The 14417-nt window shown below is 45.1% G+C and overlaps 1 protein-coding gene across 3 annotated transcripts in view; it reads left to right on the forward strand.

Annotated features, from left to right (window-relative positions):
• Positions 1-13062, forward strand: part of slc12a5a (solute carrier family 12 member 5a) — a 144180-nt gene extending 131118 nt beyond the window's left edge. For 2 of the 3 annotated variants that reach the window (XM_053867472.1, XM_053867474.1), the window contains exons 11-26: positions 574-631; positions 688-862; positions 943-1061; positions 2267-2365; positions 2438-2557; positions 3398-3502; positions 3783-3951; positions 4019-4214; positions 4277-4446; positions 4532-4663; positions 4733-4840; positions 5106-5231; positions 6113-6345; positions 6984-6998; positions 7155-7288; positions 7440-13062. In XM_053867472.1, coding sequence (XP_053723447.1) covers positions 574-631; positions 688-862; positions 943-1061; positions 2267-2365; positions 2438-2557; positions 3398-3502; positions 3783-3951; positions 4019-4214; positions 4277-4446; positions 4532-4663; positions 4733-4840; positions 5106-5231; positions 6113-6345; positions 6984-6998; positions 7155-7288; positions 7440-7531 — 2051 coding nt within the window. In that variant the 3' untranslated portion in view covers positions 7532-13062. The remainder of the gene's footprint in view (positions 1-573; positions 632-687; positions 863-942; positions 1062-2266; positions 2366-2437; positions 2558-3397; positions 3503-3782; positions 3952-4018; positions 4215-4276; positions 4447-4531; positions 4664-4732; positions 4841-5105; positions 5232-6112; positions 6346-6983; positions 6999-7154; positions 7289-7439) is intronic. The other variant, XM_053867473.1, reaches the window with a different exon arrangement.
• Positions 13063-14417: the final 1355 nt, after the last annotated feature.

A 14417-nucleotide genomic window follows, 5' to 3' on the forward strand; every position in this document is an offset into this window, starting at 1 on the left:
TGCGTGGAAATAATAATTTAATGTACTATTTTTAGTGAGAGAAATGTTTTAAAAATATATAAAATTCCTAGAATTTCAAAAAGAATAAAAAATATACAAGGAAACAAATGAACTATCGTATTGCAAGTGAAATAATAATGATTTATTTTGACATTGACAGATGGAGAAATGGCCTGCAGCTCGATAGAGCCGTGAGAAAAAACAGCCGTGGGTTTAGAGCGTGCTAGCTGTCATCCTTATGGTTTCCAGATCTGAGTGATAACAAATTCAAATGAACGTCTCAATACACTTTAAGTTTCCAAATTGTCATCAGAGCTGCTCATAAACGCTGGATGTGATTAGAGACTTTGCTGAAGCAAGTATCCCAGTCATCAGCTCTGGCTCTGAAGCAAATTTGATTTGAACTTCTTATCGCATCATCTTAGCAAACAGGAGTTCATAAAGCAGGAGGATATTAGGCGTGACGTCGTCGATCGCAGGGAAGCCTCGATGGGTGCGACGTCTGCTGGTGACAGGCCCGTCTATCTAGTTCAGTGGTGAACGGCTCTACTCTCCTGAGCTGCCTCTCCTCAGACATGTCCAGTGTGATCCTGTTCGGAGCCTGCATCGAGGGCGTCGTCCTCAGAGACAAGTGAGTCCAACATAGTTTCAGGAATATGGACCTGATGTAATCAAAACCATCTTCAGGTTCGGGGAGGGCGTCCACGGGAACCTGGTGATTGGCACGTTGGCGTGGCCGTCGCCCTGGGTCATCGTGATCGGTTCCTTCTTCTCCACCTGCGGGGCCGGACTTCAGAGCTTGACTGGAGCTCCTCGTCTCCTCCAGGCCATCGCGAAGGACGGCATCGTCCCGGCTCTTCGGGTACCTGATACACATCACATGCCACACATTTCCCTGACTTAAAACTATGGCTGTTAATCTTGGGTCGCGTCGCTCGGCAGATATTCGGGCACGGGAAGGCCAACGGAGAGCCCACCTGGTCCCTGCTGCTGACTGCCTTCATCTGCGAGAGTGGAATCCTCATCGCCTCGCTGGACTCGGTCGCTCCCATCCTCTCCATGTGAGTTCACTCCTTCATCACACCAGCTCGGCTGAGTTCTTCCCAGTGCTTCCTGCTCACAATGGTCACCATTACTGAGCCTGCTAGATGGCACCATGAACAACCAATGGAATTACACCTCACATCCTTTTGAAACGCCTCCTGCTGATCTGTTTCATGAAGCCTCATCAGCTCATCACGACTCGTGGCAGCTTGCATTGGTCCTCATGACTTATAAGGAAGTGAAGTAGTTACCACTTTTCACCACTAACTGGCCACGAGTCCTAACATATGCTGCTGTTTGCTAATTATAACTAGAGCCCTTTGTACTGTGACTGACCCTGAACTATAGGATTGCTGCTCCTATAGTTCAGCTACGTGTGTCACACAATTGAACCCTTTTATGCCTCTAATGTCGGTTTACACTTGAAATACAGACCAGGTCAAAGTGAGGTCCTCAGACTGCATCTACTGTATGTGACCCTCATGATGTCGGAATTAATGTGATCATGCAGGAAAATTTCATTCTGTTTTTTCTTATTATTACAAGTTCTTATTTACTATTAGTAACCAGTAATTACTTTACGATGTTCAGTGGAAGTACAGTCAGGCTTGAAAAGACATCTGTGCTTAATAATGTCTAATAAGCTGCCAATACACACATGAAGAAGTTATTTATCGCAGTATATGTTCTCTAATCTAAAGTCTAACTGTCACAAGCTCCCAAGGTCAACTCTTATTTTTATTTATATTAGGCAGCAGACACACTGCAATAAAGGAAAAAATGGTCAGAAAACTCAAAACACAAATAGTGGGAGCGGGATGTGTGTGATCAGGTGTGTCAGCTGAGCTGTTTGGCAGGAAACAGAAGGAAACGCCCCCCAATCCTGTAAGAGAGGAAGAGAGAACAGCGGGAGCAGGAAGTCGTCTACAAAAATAAAAGTTGACAGAGGGGGCTGGTGACACTAACCATACTTTCTTTTAGTTGAGCTGATAGTACAACTAGTGCTTTGTATTAGGTCTTATTTTTATTGCGTCTTTTTCCTCTTCCCCCTTTTGTGAGTACCTGTGGTCCTTCAAAATAAATTGAGGGAAAATTGCAAAATTGTTTTGATGTATAAATGTTCTCATTTATTTATTTTCTTTTGGCTCTTCACAACAGTCTTGGTGTATAATGGAGCACTATTAGTCAGTGGTTAGTTATTGTGTGTATTATATGTGTGCAGGTTCTTCTTGATGTGCTACATGTTTGTCAACCTGGCCTGCGCCCTCCAGACCCTACTGAGGACGCCCAACTGGAGACCCCGCTTCAAGTTCTACCACTGGTCAGAGAAGTGGAAAAAGCAAATCCGAGTCGGCTCTCTCAACTCCCTTAAACGTGGCTGTCGTCTCCGCAGGACTCTGTCTTTCCTGGGCATGAGCTTGTGCCTCACTCTCATGTTCCTCTGCTCCTGGTACTACGCCATCGTCGCCATGGTGATCGCCGGCTCCATCTACAAATATATCGAGTTTGCGGGGTGAGTAACCCGAAAGAGATGGGATCTGCCGGCTGCCCTGGTGGCTGGCTGACCTGTCATCATGTGCATATGTTTGATGCGAAGTGTCAGCCTCTTGGTTTTGGGGTGTTGTGTGCAGCAGCGATGTAGAATCCTGCCATGTGAGAGTGTAGAGAACACTAAACATAACGTGCAGGGACGTTGCCCGTGGTGAGTGACATCACGTTGGCCTGACATTTACCAGAAAGGCTTAATCCTTAATCACTTCCTATCATGTCAAGTAGATTTGCTGTGGTGAACTGTCACTCTTTTCAAAAGAGATCATCTGCAACTGCAGCGCACAGGCTCCTTTTGTGACTGTTAATTATTCATGTTCTGGCTGTGGCATGGTACTTAAGAGTCCTGGAGGGGTTTTAAGGTTCTCTATTTTAAGTCTTCTGGAGTTGGATCCTCATCTGCTAAGGTTACATAGTTTACATTAATATAGTTTACATTAATGTTCCGTTCATATCTATTCAACATATGGTGAGTTTTATAAAGAGGACGCTAGAAAAAAAGAAGGAAAAAAAAACCTTCTGTCAATACTTTTTGAAAAACACAGAGAAATGTCGTACATACAGTATCCTTTTTAAAGCAACTGCTATTTTGTGCTTTTCAAGTACATTTGAATTGCAATTATTATTATTGCTATTATTTACATTAGAAGTTACATAGTCTCTTAAAACTGAAAGTGAAATCCAAAACCCAAAGATGTTTGGTAAGTTATATAAAATAATAAAAGCTACTCAAATTCATGAAATTTACTTCGGTTAAAAATGTAAGATCATCTATAACAACATGATAAATGTGTTCATCTGGCAGAGCGGAGAAGGAATGGGGTGATGGGATACGCGGTCTGTCTCTGAGTGCTGCACGTTACGCCCTCATGCGTCTGGAGGAAGGACCCCCTCACACCAAAAACTGGAGGTATGTACTACACCCGTCCTCAAAGATGATAAATGTTCTCTGAGTTGTCCTCATCACAGCTGTCGGACGTCCAGAATGTCAGAATTAACACGTCGACCTGGTGCTCTTTCTCTCCGTTTCTGCTCCCCCTAACTCGGGCTTTCACTTGGCGCACTCGGCCGTTTCATTTCTCACGCCTTTATTTAGCTCCCCTCTACCTGGCTGCTTTTTCTGGCTTCTTCTCTTTTGTTTATTTCCCTCCCTGAATTTTCGACTCCCGTCTCTTCTCCCTTCTCTTCAGGCCCCAGTTGCTTGTGCTGGTTAGTACAGATGCAGAGCAGAACGTGGAGCAGCCCCGTCTGCTGTCCCTCACCAACCAGCTGAAGGCAGGCAAAGGTCTGACCATCGTGGGGACCGCTCTGGAAGGAAAGTTCCTGGAGAACTACGACCAGTCTCAGAAGGCCGAGCAGGTGGGGAGCCAAGCTTTCAGCACACCTACAAAACGTTATGAGATGACTAACACCTTTGTGCTTTCAGGCGCTGAGAAAACTGATGGAGACTGAGAAGGTGAAGGGCTTCTGTCAGGTCACCGTCTCCTCCAACATGCGCGACGCCACCTCCCACCTCCTCCAGGCCAGCGGACTCGGAGGCCTGAAGCACAACGCCGTCCTAGTGTCCTGGCCCCGGAATTGGAAGCAGGGAGACGACCATCAGACCTGGAGGAACTTTATTGGTGAGAGAAAAGCTCAGTCTCAAAAAAAGTCCTCTGCCTTTAACCTTGCCACGTTGCTTCAGAGCTGGTGAGAGAAACCACGGCGGCTCACTTGGCCTTGCTGGTCCCGAAGAACATCTCAGCTTTCCCGTCTAACGGCGAGCGCTTCACTGAGGGTCACATTGATGTCTGGTGGATCGTTCATGATGGAGGCATGTTGATGCTTCTCCCCTTCCTCCTCCGCCAGCACAAGGTACTCCAGTCTTTCGGCCCAAAATGGATGTGGTCTTTGTGAGGAGGCGTGACGGTTCTGGACGCATGTGCTGTCTGCTCCTCAGGTGTGGAGGAAGTGCAAGATGCGCATCTTCACTGTGGCCCAGTTGGACGACAACAGCATCCAGATGAAGAAAGACCTGACCACCTTCCTGTATCACCTCCGTATCGACGCCATGGTTGAAGTTGTAGAAATGGTAGGCTCATCCAAAACAACTTTGCTGCATGACAAACCTGGCCCTGACCTCAATGTTCCTCCTCCTCAGCACGACAGCGACATCTCGGCCTACACCTACGAAAAGACCCTGGTGATGGAGCAGCGCTCGCAGATGCTGAAGCAGATCAACTTGACGAAGAACGAGCGTGAGCGAGAAGTAAGACGTCCTGTTGATGCACACATGAACTTGAAGTGACTCGACAGGCCAAACTTGGCTCAGCACGGCCTGATCTGAGCGGGCTTGACACCGACACCCCTGAAGACAAGAGCATCCGTAATGTTGAATAAGAGCAACCCCGTACATCTTTTCTTAGGACCACTGAAGGGGTGATGCAGCGATGAATGATTCATCTCTCTCTCTCTCTCTGGTCTTTATCGACAAACAGTGAAGTTGTGATATGGACACATTTACTCCCTCACAGATCCAGAGCATCACTGATTCATCCCGCGGCTCCATCCGTCGCAAGAACCCCGCCGCTGTGACCACCCAACTGAGTGTGACCGAGGAGCCAGCAGCTGCCAGCAAGGAGGAGAAACCAGAGGAGGAGGTAGAGATCACCCTTCAGCAGAGCTCCTCGAGTCCTGAATCTTTTCTTGGTTGCTTGTGTCTAAATACTGCATGAGAAATGCTGCACTCTCCACATGAAGACTGAAACTTGGAGAGATATTGGACTGACAGATGAGTCAAATGACGCGTGAGCGCCCCCTAGTGTCAGTGCTTTATATATATATATATATATATATATATATATTCCACAAATATACTTTCATTTTTGGACGGCAAATGTCTCATCTCTCCCAGCAAGGTTGACTCTGTGAGTGATGACTTGGGTCACAACTGTGAGCCAAAATAATTCTGACCGTGCCGCAATCGAAAAGGTCAACTGAAGGCGAATCTTGTTTTTCACTCGTGACACAGAAACAAAGCAGTCTCTCCCTCAGAATCCTGCCCTGATTTTAGGCCAAACTCATGCAGAGGAAGTTTTAAATGAAGAGTGGGGGTGAAGGAGTGAATTTATCCTGTGACATGGAATAAGACGGCCACCTCTCATTGAAGTGAATTCATGCAAGGCGCGAGACGCCCCAGTAGATTTGATGTTTCCCCAGTGAATCCATTGATTTTGTGTGTGCTCAGCAAAACAATAACAACACACTAACAAGAATCTAATGGTCTATGGAGACATGTACGAGACAGGAGAAGAAGATTCAAAATAATGCACTGCCGTTTTTTTCAATCCATCAACACATGCTCAGATTCTTGCTGCTCTCCCTAAACTTCTGTCTTCCTCTCTCAAACTCTCTCGGCTCTTTGTGGCTCCTCTGCCTGCATTCCTGCATTTCAACCCCAAACTTGCTCAAAACCTTGTGCGTACTTTGAATGTGACTCCTCCCGGTATCACGTCCGTCCTGGCTTCCTCTTGTCTCACAGTCAAAGTCGGCCTCTTCCCCTGTCTGCCCCCCTGCTCAGGTCCAGCTCATCCACGACAACACCACACCGGCGAGCCCGGCCACCCCGGCCACCCCTCTGACCCCGGGAGAGGCGGCGCAGAGCCCCGGAGAGCAGGTCCAGATGACATGGACCGAGAAATGTGACGGCGAGCCGGCCAAGCCGCCGGGCGCCGCTACACCAGAGGGCATCAAAGACATCTTCAACATGAAGCCGTGAGTCCTACCTTCATAGATAAATACACCCAAGTAAGTCTGTTAGACTCATCAGCAATAAATGGTCCTATACATTTCAAAAAAACACCAACAAACCGTGCTACTAGTGGCAGCGTGTACAAACGCACTTGATATTTGACTGGCACTACAATAACAAAGCCTTTGGTCAAACCGGCGACTTCAACTCAATTTGAATTAAACGCTACATTAGCAACAATTGCCAAAAAGTGCCATTATTTTGTCATTTGCATCTGCACACTAGCTACTGCCCTTCACGGCTTCAGCTACTTCCTTAGCACATTAGCTTCATCTTGATTAAATAGAGCAATCTGGGGACATTAGCTGTGTCTTCCGCTGTTCGTGAGGATGTTAGCCATATGAGACCAGCGCCCCAGGCTCGCCGTGTCTGCACGGTTATGTCTAGCGAAGTAGCTGATGATGGTATTAGCATTTTAGCCTCGTTCGCGCAAGGTTTATCTGAGCATTCGCCGGCGACACTTTCAGCCAAAGAATCATGGGAACTTGTTGAATGGCTTGCAGAAGCGTGTGACTAAATGTAATCTGGTATCATTGTTCGTCTGGAGTGGCAAGTGAAGTGAAACCAGTAACCGTGTGTTTCTCTCCGTGTCATGCTGCAGTGAGTGGGAGAACCTGTAAGTAACAATCACCTTCATATCCACGCTCATCAGACACATGAGCAAATGCCGACGACAGCGTTTGTGAGCGCATGAGCATCTCTCATGTCCAGGTCTCGCCTCCGACGTCAGCACCATGACTCTCTCTCTCTCTCTCGTGTTTCGTCCACTCAGGAACCAGTTCAACGTGCGGCGCATGCACACGGCTCTGCGACTGAATGAGGTCATCACCAAAAAGTCCTCCGAGGCCAAGCTGGTCTTACTCAACATGCCCGGGCCGCCCAAGAACCGGACAGGTGACGAGAACTGTATCCTTTGTTGCGACAGCGCTCACTGATGACTGTGCACTTTCAAAACATGTCTGTCAGCCACTTCACCTGAGTCACTGCACTACAAGTCAACAGTACATTACAAATGTATTTTTATCAAAAAACCTTTCCTTAACTCTTCCCTCCAAAGACATGGAGTTCCTGGAGGTCCTGACCGAGGGTCTGAACCGTGTCCTCCTGGTCCGCGGCGGCGGGCGCGAGGTCATCACCATCTACTCCTGAAAGCGCAGCCGCCCCTCCCCCTGCCCTGCACCCTTCCATCCTCACCTCCTCCTCTTGCTTCTGTCTCACCCCGCCTCCTTCCTCTCATCGCCGCTGCTTCTCCGCCGTCACCATCATGTCGTCCTCTCTGTTTATCTGTGTGAGATGCTTCCTGTCACCAGCGACGTCGGAGACAGGTCTATATTCTTTCTCTGCTGGTCCGTGTTGACGGGGCGCTGAGCTGTGCGCGCATGCATGTTCTTGTCTTTTATTTAACCTCCGCAGACTCCTGCTTGAGCGTTGTGGCTTAGACGTGGAGAGAAGGAGCTCATGTGACTGTTGAAGTTCTCCTGCCCGGATGGACTCTTTTCCTCGTGTGTCGGCGACACAAGCCAACAGGAAGTGAACGTAGGAACTGTGACATTCACGGAACACTGAGATCTTGAACCTGAGGGCTCCTCAGCATGACTCCACTGGTTCTCCTCATCCTCCTTTCTTGGTGGCTTTTGAACCCCGTGGCCACTGTTAGTGCCAAAAACAACAAGCGAGGCTAGCTTAGCGTGACTTAGTCGAGAGTGACATGCAGCGAAACTGTGACCGGTGCACTTCCTAGCAGAAGTGAAGCGAGGGGATCCGTCGTCACCGCCAGCACCGCTCGACCCCTCGTGTGTAAATAATGTACAAGCTCTGACGCGTTGTTCTGTATGAGTGTAGTATTTTTGTGACACTACGAAGGCAAAAAAGAGTGGGGAGACTTCAAGGAGTCTGAGGGGCAGCTTGGGAAACAAACAAAAAAAAAAAAAGATAGGAGGTTTGTCCTAAAAAAGCTTCCGTCACTGTGTCACTGACCCTGACCAGCACGCTAACTGTTCATGAAGCTCATCTGAAAAGTTATTTTTCCATCTAGAGAAGAAATATTTATGTCGAGAGATGTTATTTGACATTCATATCTATGGAGAGTTTATATATCTAACGATGCCAAATTTAGATTTTCAAAAGTGCCAAATAAATGCTAAATTAAATGAATCGAAATCGGAGGGCGGCAACAAGTAAAGAGGCAGCTACTTGAATACGAGATGCATCACGAGGCTACATGGCTACGTCTTCGTTTCATCGGCTACGTGACGCTGTGAGCACAATAGTTGCTGCAGGAAGACGTTCCACCCTCTAACTGAGGACCATGGTCAGTGACTGACCTCAGATACTCGGGGTAGAACCGCTGCTAGTGTCTGTTTTCAGACACGTCGTGATGTGGGACTGATGTGGGAGGAGGCCTCAGGGCAGGCCCAGGAAGATTCAGAGATCCAACCCTTGCCAGGTTGTGTTCTTAATTCTGATTTTGAAAGCTTCCCACTAGACTCCAAAATGTCCACTTTTGGTGAAGCGTTGACCTTCTTCATCCTAAATCAGGCGCTTCAGCGGTGAAACGAACGCATAGCCACACGGACGTAGCCGACTTTAGAAGAATCTGGCTGAACGATGGCTCAGACTGAACTCTATGCAGTAGAGATTTTTTACGTCAAAATTTGAGCCACACCCGACGCGTCATATCGAAAGGATGGTGAAACAGCAGATATCCAGACTCATGTGATCATGTTATTTATTTTTTTACGCATATATTTTAATATATATGTAGATCTCATCTCACTCTGACCAAGAACAGCTGTCACTTTGTTTTCTTTCTGTTCTGTTTTTGGTCACTTGCACTTGTAGTAGAAATATGAATATAAATAAATACACATATATATATAAATACATATATATATATATAAATATATACAGTCTATATATAATATATAGGGAAGCAAAGCAAATTAGTTTCTAGAACTATTTAAAAAGATTTCAATGTTTTTAGTGTTGCTTGAATGTCAGACCATATGTTGTGAATGCTGCTAGTATCAATAGATTTATTTGTACTGTAAATAAAAACAAGTATTCAAGTGAAAAAGGGTAAAGACAAACATATCAGCGGCGGTGAATGACCACGAGGCTTTACCTGCAAAGTATTTGTCCTGCAGTCTCCCACAGGGTCGAGAAAAATACCTTGATGCAATACAAAGAAAGCCTCCACCCTGTGTCCCGTTCTGGGGGAGCGCTGCGTCCATGTTGGGCATTTTGCTCTCAGTAACATGATCTTTAATTTGCTATTTTTTTAAAGAAATGTCAATCAAAAAGTTGCGTAGAAGTTACACAGCATTTTACGGCACAGATGGCTTCACTGTGGAATATATCTTTGGAGTTGTGTAGTTAATAGAAGAGCTCTTTGACTTGTGAGAAACATGTTTGATTATTTTTAAAGATTAGAATTTTCTCTTTCTTTCAAAACACATTTCTTAAATGTAGCCATTAGTGTGACTTTGCTATCTCACTGAATATCGGAAGTTACCTTCGATGCAGTGGCAAACAAATGTCTACATGTTTCTGAGTGCGTCATTTGGAGCATATGTTAATTTACAAACTGGGGGCTGCGCTTTATAGTCACAGTGTCATCCAACACAGTCACTGCAAAAAAAGCAAATAAAAAAACAAGCTGTCATTCAGTTGAAGCAAAAATCCCTTCATGGACGTGGCACACTACCAGAAGAAAATACAATATTCTCCAACGAATAATCTCCTAAGATTTCTTTTTCAAACACGTTCCGGGGTTCCCTCCACAACCTTGCCTGCATCAACTGAGCCTTTTTAAATTTCACTCTAAAGATTATCGGGGGAGTTTATTGCAGAAGAATTGATTTCAATGTTTTATAATTGCTGTTTGCATGGTTCTCTGTGGCAATACTCGTTTCAGTGGTTTCTATAGTGGTGACGCAGGAAAAACAAACCACTCGTGTTGAGTTGAAACTTTGGCTAAAAAAAGAACAAAAAACACAAATGAGTTGCTCATATTTCTGTGGGGGAAGAAACGGTTTCGACGAGTGTAAATATACTCTCGCTCCGGTCAGAGACACTGTAACCTTCTGATGTTGTCTTCTGTTGTGCACTGTTCTTTCACTGTGGACGAGTCCTTGATCGGTTTTGTATGACCATGTGCAATATTGCTGTTTCTTTCTCGCATTATTTATTTATATAAACCACTGGAGGCGGCACCACGTGTTTTTTATTTTCTCTGAATGTTTGCCTCACGGTCACCGCGACCACACATCGGGGAATCTGAAGTAACAAAGCACTTTAATCTGAATTTATTCCGAGGTCGTGCTGGACCCCGACTCACCTCCTGGTTAGTTCCAGGAAAGAGCTGGTCCTTCAGACAGAGAGCCACTTTGGTCCTGCAGAATCTAAGCTTCTGCTGGTTCTCGGTGAGACTAGGAAGCAGAGGGGACGTTCCAAAGTCTGTTCCCATGTTCACGAGAATGGAGCCCAGACACCAAACGCTCCGTTTACAGATCAACTTGGTACCTGCCAAACAACAACACCAGGAAAGGGTTTACTTCCCTCAGAAGAGTGAAGAGCTCTGCATCTGCAGAGACTCGCATTAGAGCGATTAGACCCAGAGAAGTATAGTGTTGAAGCCCATTATGACCAGCCTTGCGGCTGAACAGTTAACAAGTCAACCATCTTATTTTATTATATTTTCTTCTATTTATTAAGTTGATAAAGTTATTCTTTACAGCATTTCATCAGTCAATTACAACAGTTTAACTACCTTTTGAGTCCAATAGTTTATGACATTTACTTCATTATATTTTTCTATTTATGATGGTGCAGAAAGGTGTTTAAATTTGACCGAATCCAAACTTGAGGACACATGCAGACCTGCCAAATGTGGCAGACATAAACCAAAGGCAGATGAAAGTGTCGCTTAAAGTGACAAACGTTTGAAAGCTCTGTCGCCCTGCTTCACCTTGGCGATGGCCGCTGCCACGCTTGCTGTGTCTTTCGTGATGGGCAGATGAGGCTTCATGAAACAGTGTCCTCATTTTCAGAGCCCAGGAGATGGTGCTGTCTGTTTAAAAAAAGATGAGTTTTTCTTTCAATTGGTTGTTCAAATCCATAGACTTTAGTCCAAAAGGGCGCCATCTAGTGGGCTCTTAAAAGGACCACACTGTTTCATGAAGCATCACGACCCCATCACAAGGTGTCCTGTACTTGGTAGCAGGTCCAAAGACGCCGCAGTCACTCTGGCATGGGAATGTTTTGTATTAGTGGTTACAGAATTGTAAAATCATGACCTACCTGCGCGGTCCAACAGTGCCCTCTGGCGGCAGAGGAGTATATTACAGGCCTGGTATTTTCTGCTCATCTAGTTTCTCATCTCACTCAGCGCATGCATCACTGTATTATTTCTCTTTAAAAAATAAGAAAAACAGTGTCCTGTTTTTGTGCTTGTTACTGAAAATGTGAGGTGAGCCCTCCCCACCCTCCCCTCCTCCCAGGCGTCCCCTCCCTGCCCACCCACAGCTCCCCCTACACCCCAGCTCTGTACTTTTAAATGTGATTGCAGTCAGAAAAAAAAAAAATATATATATATATCTATATATGATCAAAGAATATAAAACTTGCGCTTCCAGTCCTGGGACCAGCTCTGCTTCCAAAGCGATAGTCCACTTTTTGTTTTCTCTTTGGAACCAGCACCCCCCCACCCCACGGCCTCCCCCTCCCTCCTCCCCCCGTCCTCTGGTTGATCAGATCGCTCACCCGCACAACTGTAGCATGAGACAAAGCTGCCGGTGACCACTACTCAGTCTCCATCCTTAAGTGGATACTAAGGGCTCTGACTGACACACATCTGGGTCCAGGACGTCGTCCAAGCCGGTGAGATTTCCAAACCAGTCCCAGGTTGTGGCACACAAGTCCGCATCTGATAATCCCAGGCGCCGGCTGCGCTCCGGTGGCTATCCCTGCAAGCAGAGTCCGTCCCGGGCACGTTGTGTACCAGTGCATGCATGTGGTGACCTTGGCACAAGGTGTATGACCATATATAGTGTCGTATATTGTTTTTGAAATTCTTTTAATTGGTTTACTTGTAGTAGACTACTTCAACGGACCCATCACTGCATCGATATATAGATTTAATAGTACATTCGTTGACATGGTCTCGCTGTATCAAGAGAACCAAAGTCTAGTGATTTACACGCAGAGGCGTCTTTTTAAATATGTAGCTCGGCCAGTTTGGCTTTTCAACGAAACAAACGTTTGCGTTTAACTCACTGGAGTGATTCGAGTTGTGAACATAAGCAACTAAATTTTCACCGATGATTTTTGATCTTTCCACACTGTACCCGGTGAAGTGTTTCAGTTGTGTGGGCGTGTGTACGTGCGTGTACTCGTGAGTGCTGGGGGTGCGGGAGGTTGCGGGTGCGGGCGGGAGTGGGCTGTGTGTAAATAAATTAAATAAACTTAATGTGGAGGTGTTTATTTTTGTGTCAGTGTAAGTTATATATTGGGAAAAAAAACATGTATTCTCTATTGTGTTTCATGATACATTGGAAAAAAAAAAAAACAAGGAACGGTAGATTTATCATTTCAAATGCTTATATGGCTTCTGGCTATTCCTGTTCTATTTTATAGATTTGTCAGCACAAAATGCAATAAACCGATACCATTTTATTACAGCAACTGTGTCCGAGTTTTACATTCTTTCTACCTAAACACCTCACTTCCGTCTCAGGGAGCAAAAATAAATAAATGAATTGATAAATTCTGAAATAAATGTAGAATGTACTTTGTTTGTACATGCATTTTTTTTTTTTTATATAAGTATTCATGTCTATATTTAGTTCAATTTTGTATTGTTGCAGTTCCACATTTATTCATTCATTGATTGACTTTATAATAATTGTTATACTTATTCACATACTTCGACATTTATGTCTCCTCTTCGGACGTCTAACCAATTCTGTACAAAACATTCCCATGCGTGTCTTTGGACATTTATTCATTCATTTTTACGTATTGCCATGCCGGAAAAAGTATATATGTAAATAGAGTGGGCGGTCCTAACTCCAACATATTTACTTTTCCTCTTCCCAAGAGGAGACATAAATGTGGAAGTATGTGAATAAGTATCATATTAATAATAAACTTAATAAATGAATGAATAAAGGTGGAATTGTAATAATACAAAAAAAATTATAGAAATTATCAGTACATAAACAATGCATGCATAAATGAGGAAATGCATTAAGAAACATAAAAAATATCGTTTTAAAACGTGGTACCATGGAATTATTTATTCATTTATTTAATTTTAGCACATGAATACTTAGTATTATGATAGCATGTAATACATAGCTCATGAAACAGTGTCATGATCACCACAGGCCACCAGATGGCGCTGTCTGCTGCAGAACGGTTTGGACAACAACGGATTCAATGAAACTTCACATCATTTCTAAACCAAGAGCACCATCTAATGGCCTCTGAAAATTAGTAGACTGCAGCAAGATACCACATCTGTCCATCACTAGCTCCCTCTTGAATGAGGAAACAATGGAGAGCATCCTTGTTAAATGACAAAAGCCCCCTCTCAAGTCACTCAGCTGTCGTTGCTACAATACATTCCTCAGCTTTCAGTCTTGAGCATGTGACCTGACCTACAAAGCAGTAAAGACACATGACGGGAGAGTGAAGAACTACCTTACAGAACTCCAGTCAACTCACTTCTACAGAACTGGGCATTAGCAATAACTGATGCAAGTGCAACTGCGACTGACTGCCGCATCGAATCAAGTGTGGGCAGCAGATATCGCCTGGACAAAAGTACTTACTACACACACTTCCTTTCGTTCTCTGACCATGAGCTCAAACCTTTCATTCCGACCGCTTCCTGTGGACTCCGGCTGCTCAAGACACAGGTGCGGGACGGGTACAGCTGCTGACTCGCATGAAGCACTACAGCGATCAGACCCTTTGCCGCCCGGTGTAGGTACCAAATATGTCCGACCTGCCGCGGAGTGATGACGTCACA

This window comes from Synchiropus splendidus, chromosome 6 (assembly GCF_027744825.2).
Source record: "Synchiropus splendidus isolate RoL2022-P1 chromosome 6, RoL_Sspl_1.0, whole genome shotgun sequence".
NCBI classification, from domain to species: Eukaryota; Metazoa; Chordata; class Actinopteri; order Syngnathiformes; family Callionymidae; genus Synchiropus; species Synchiropus splendidus.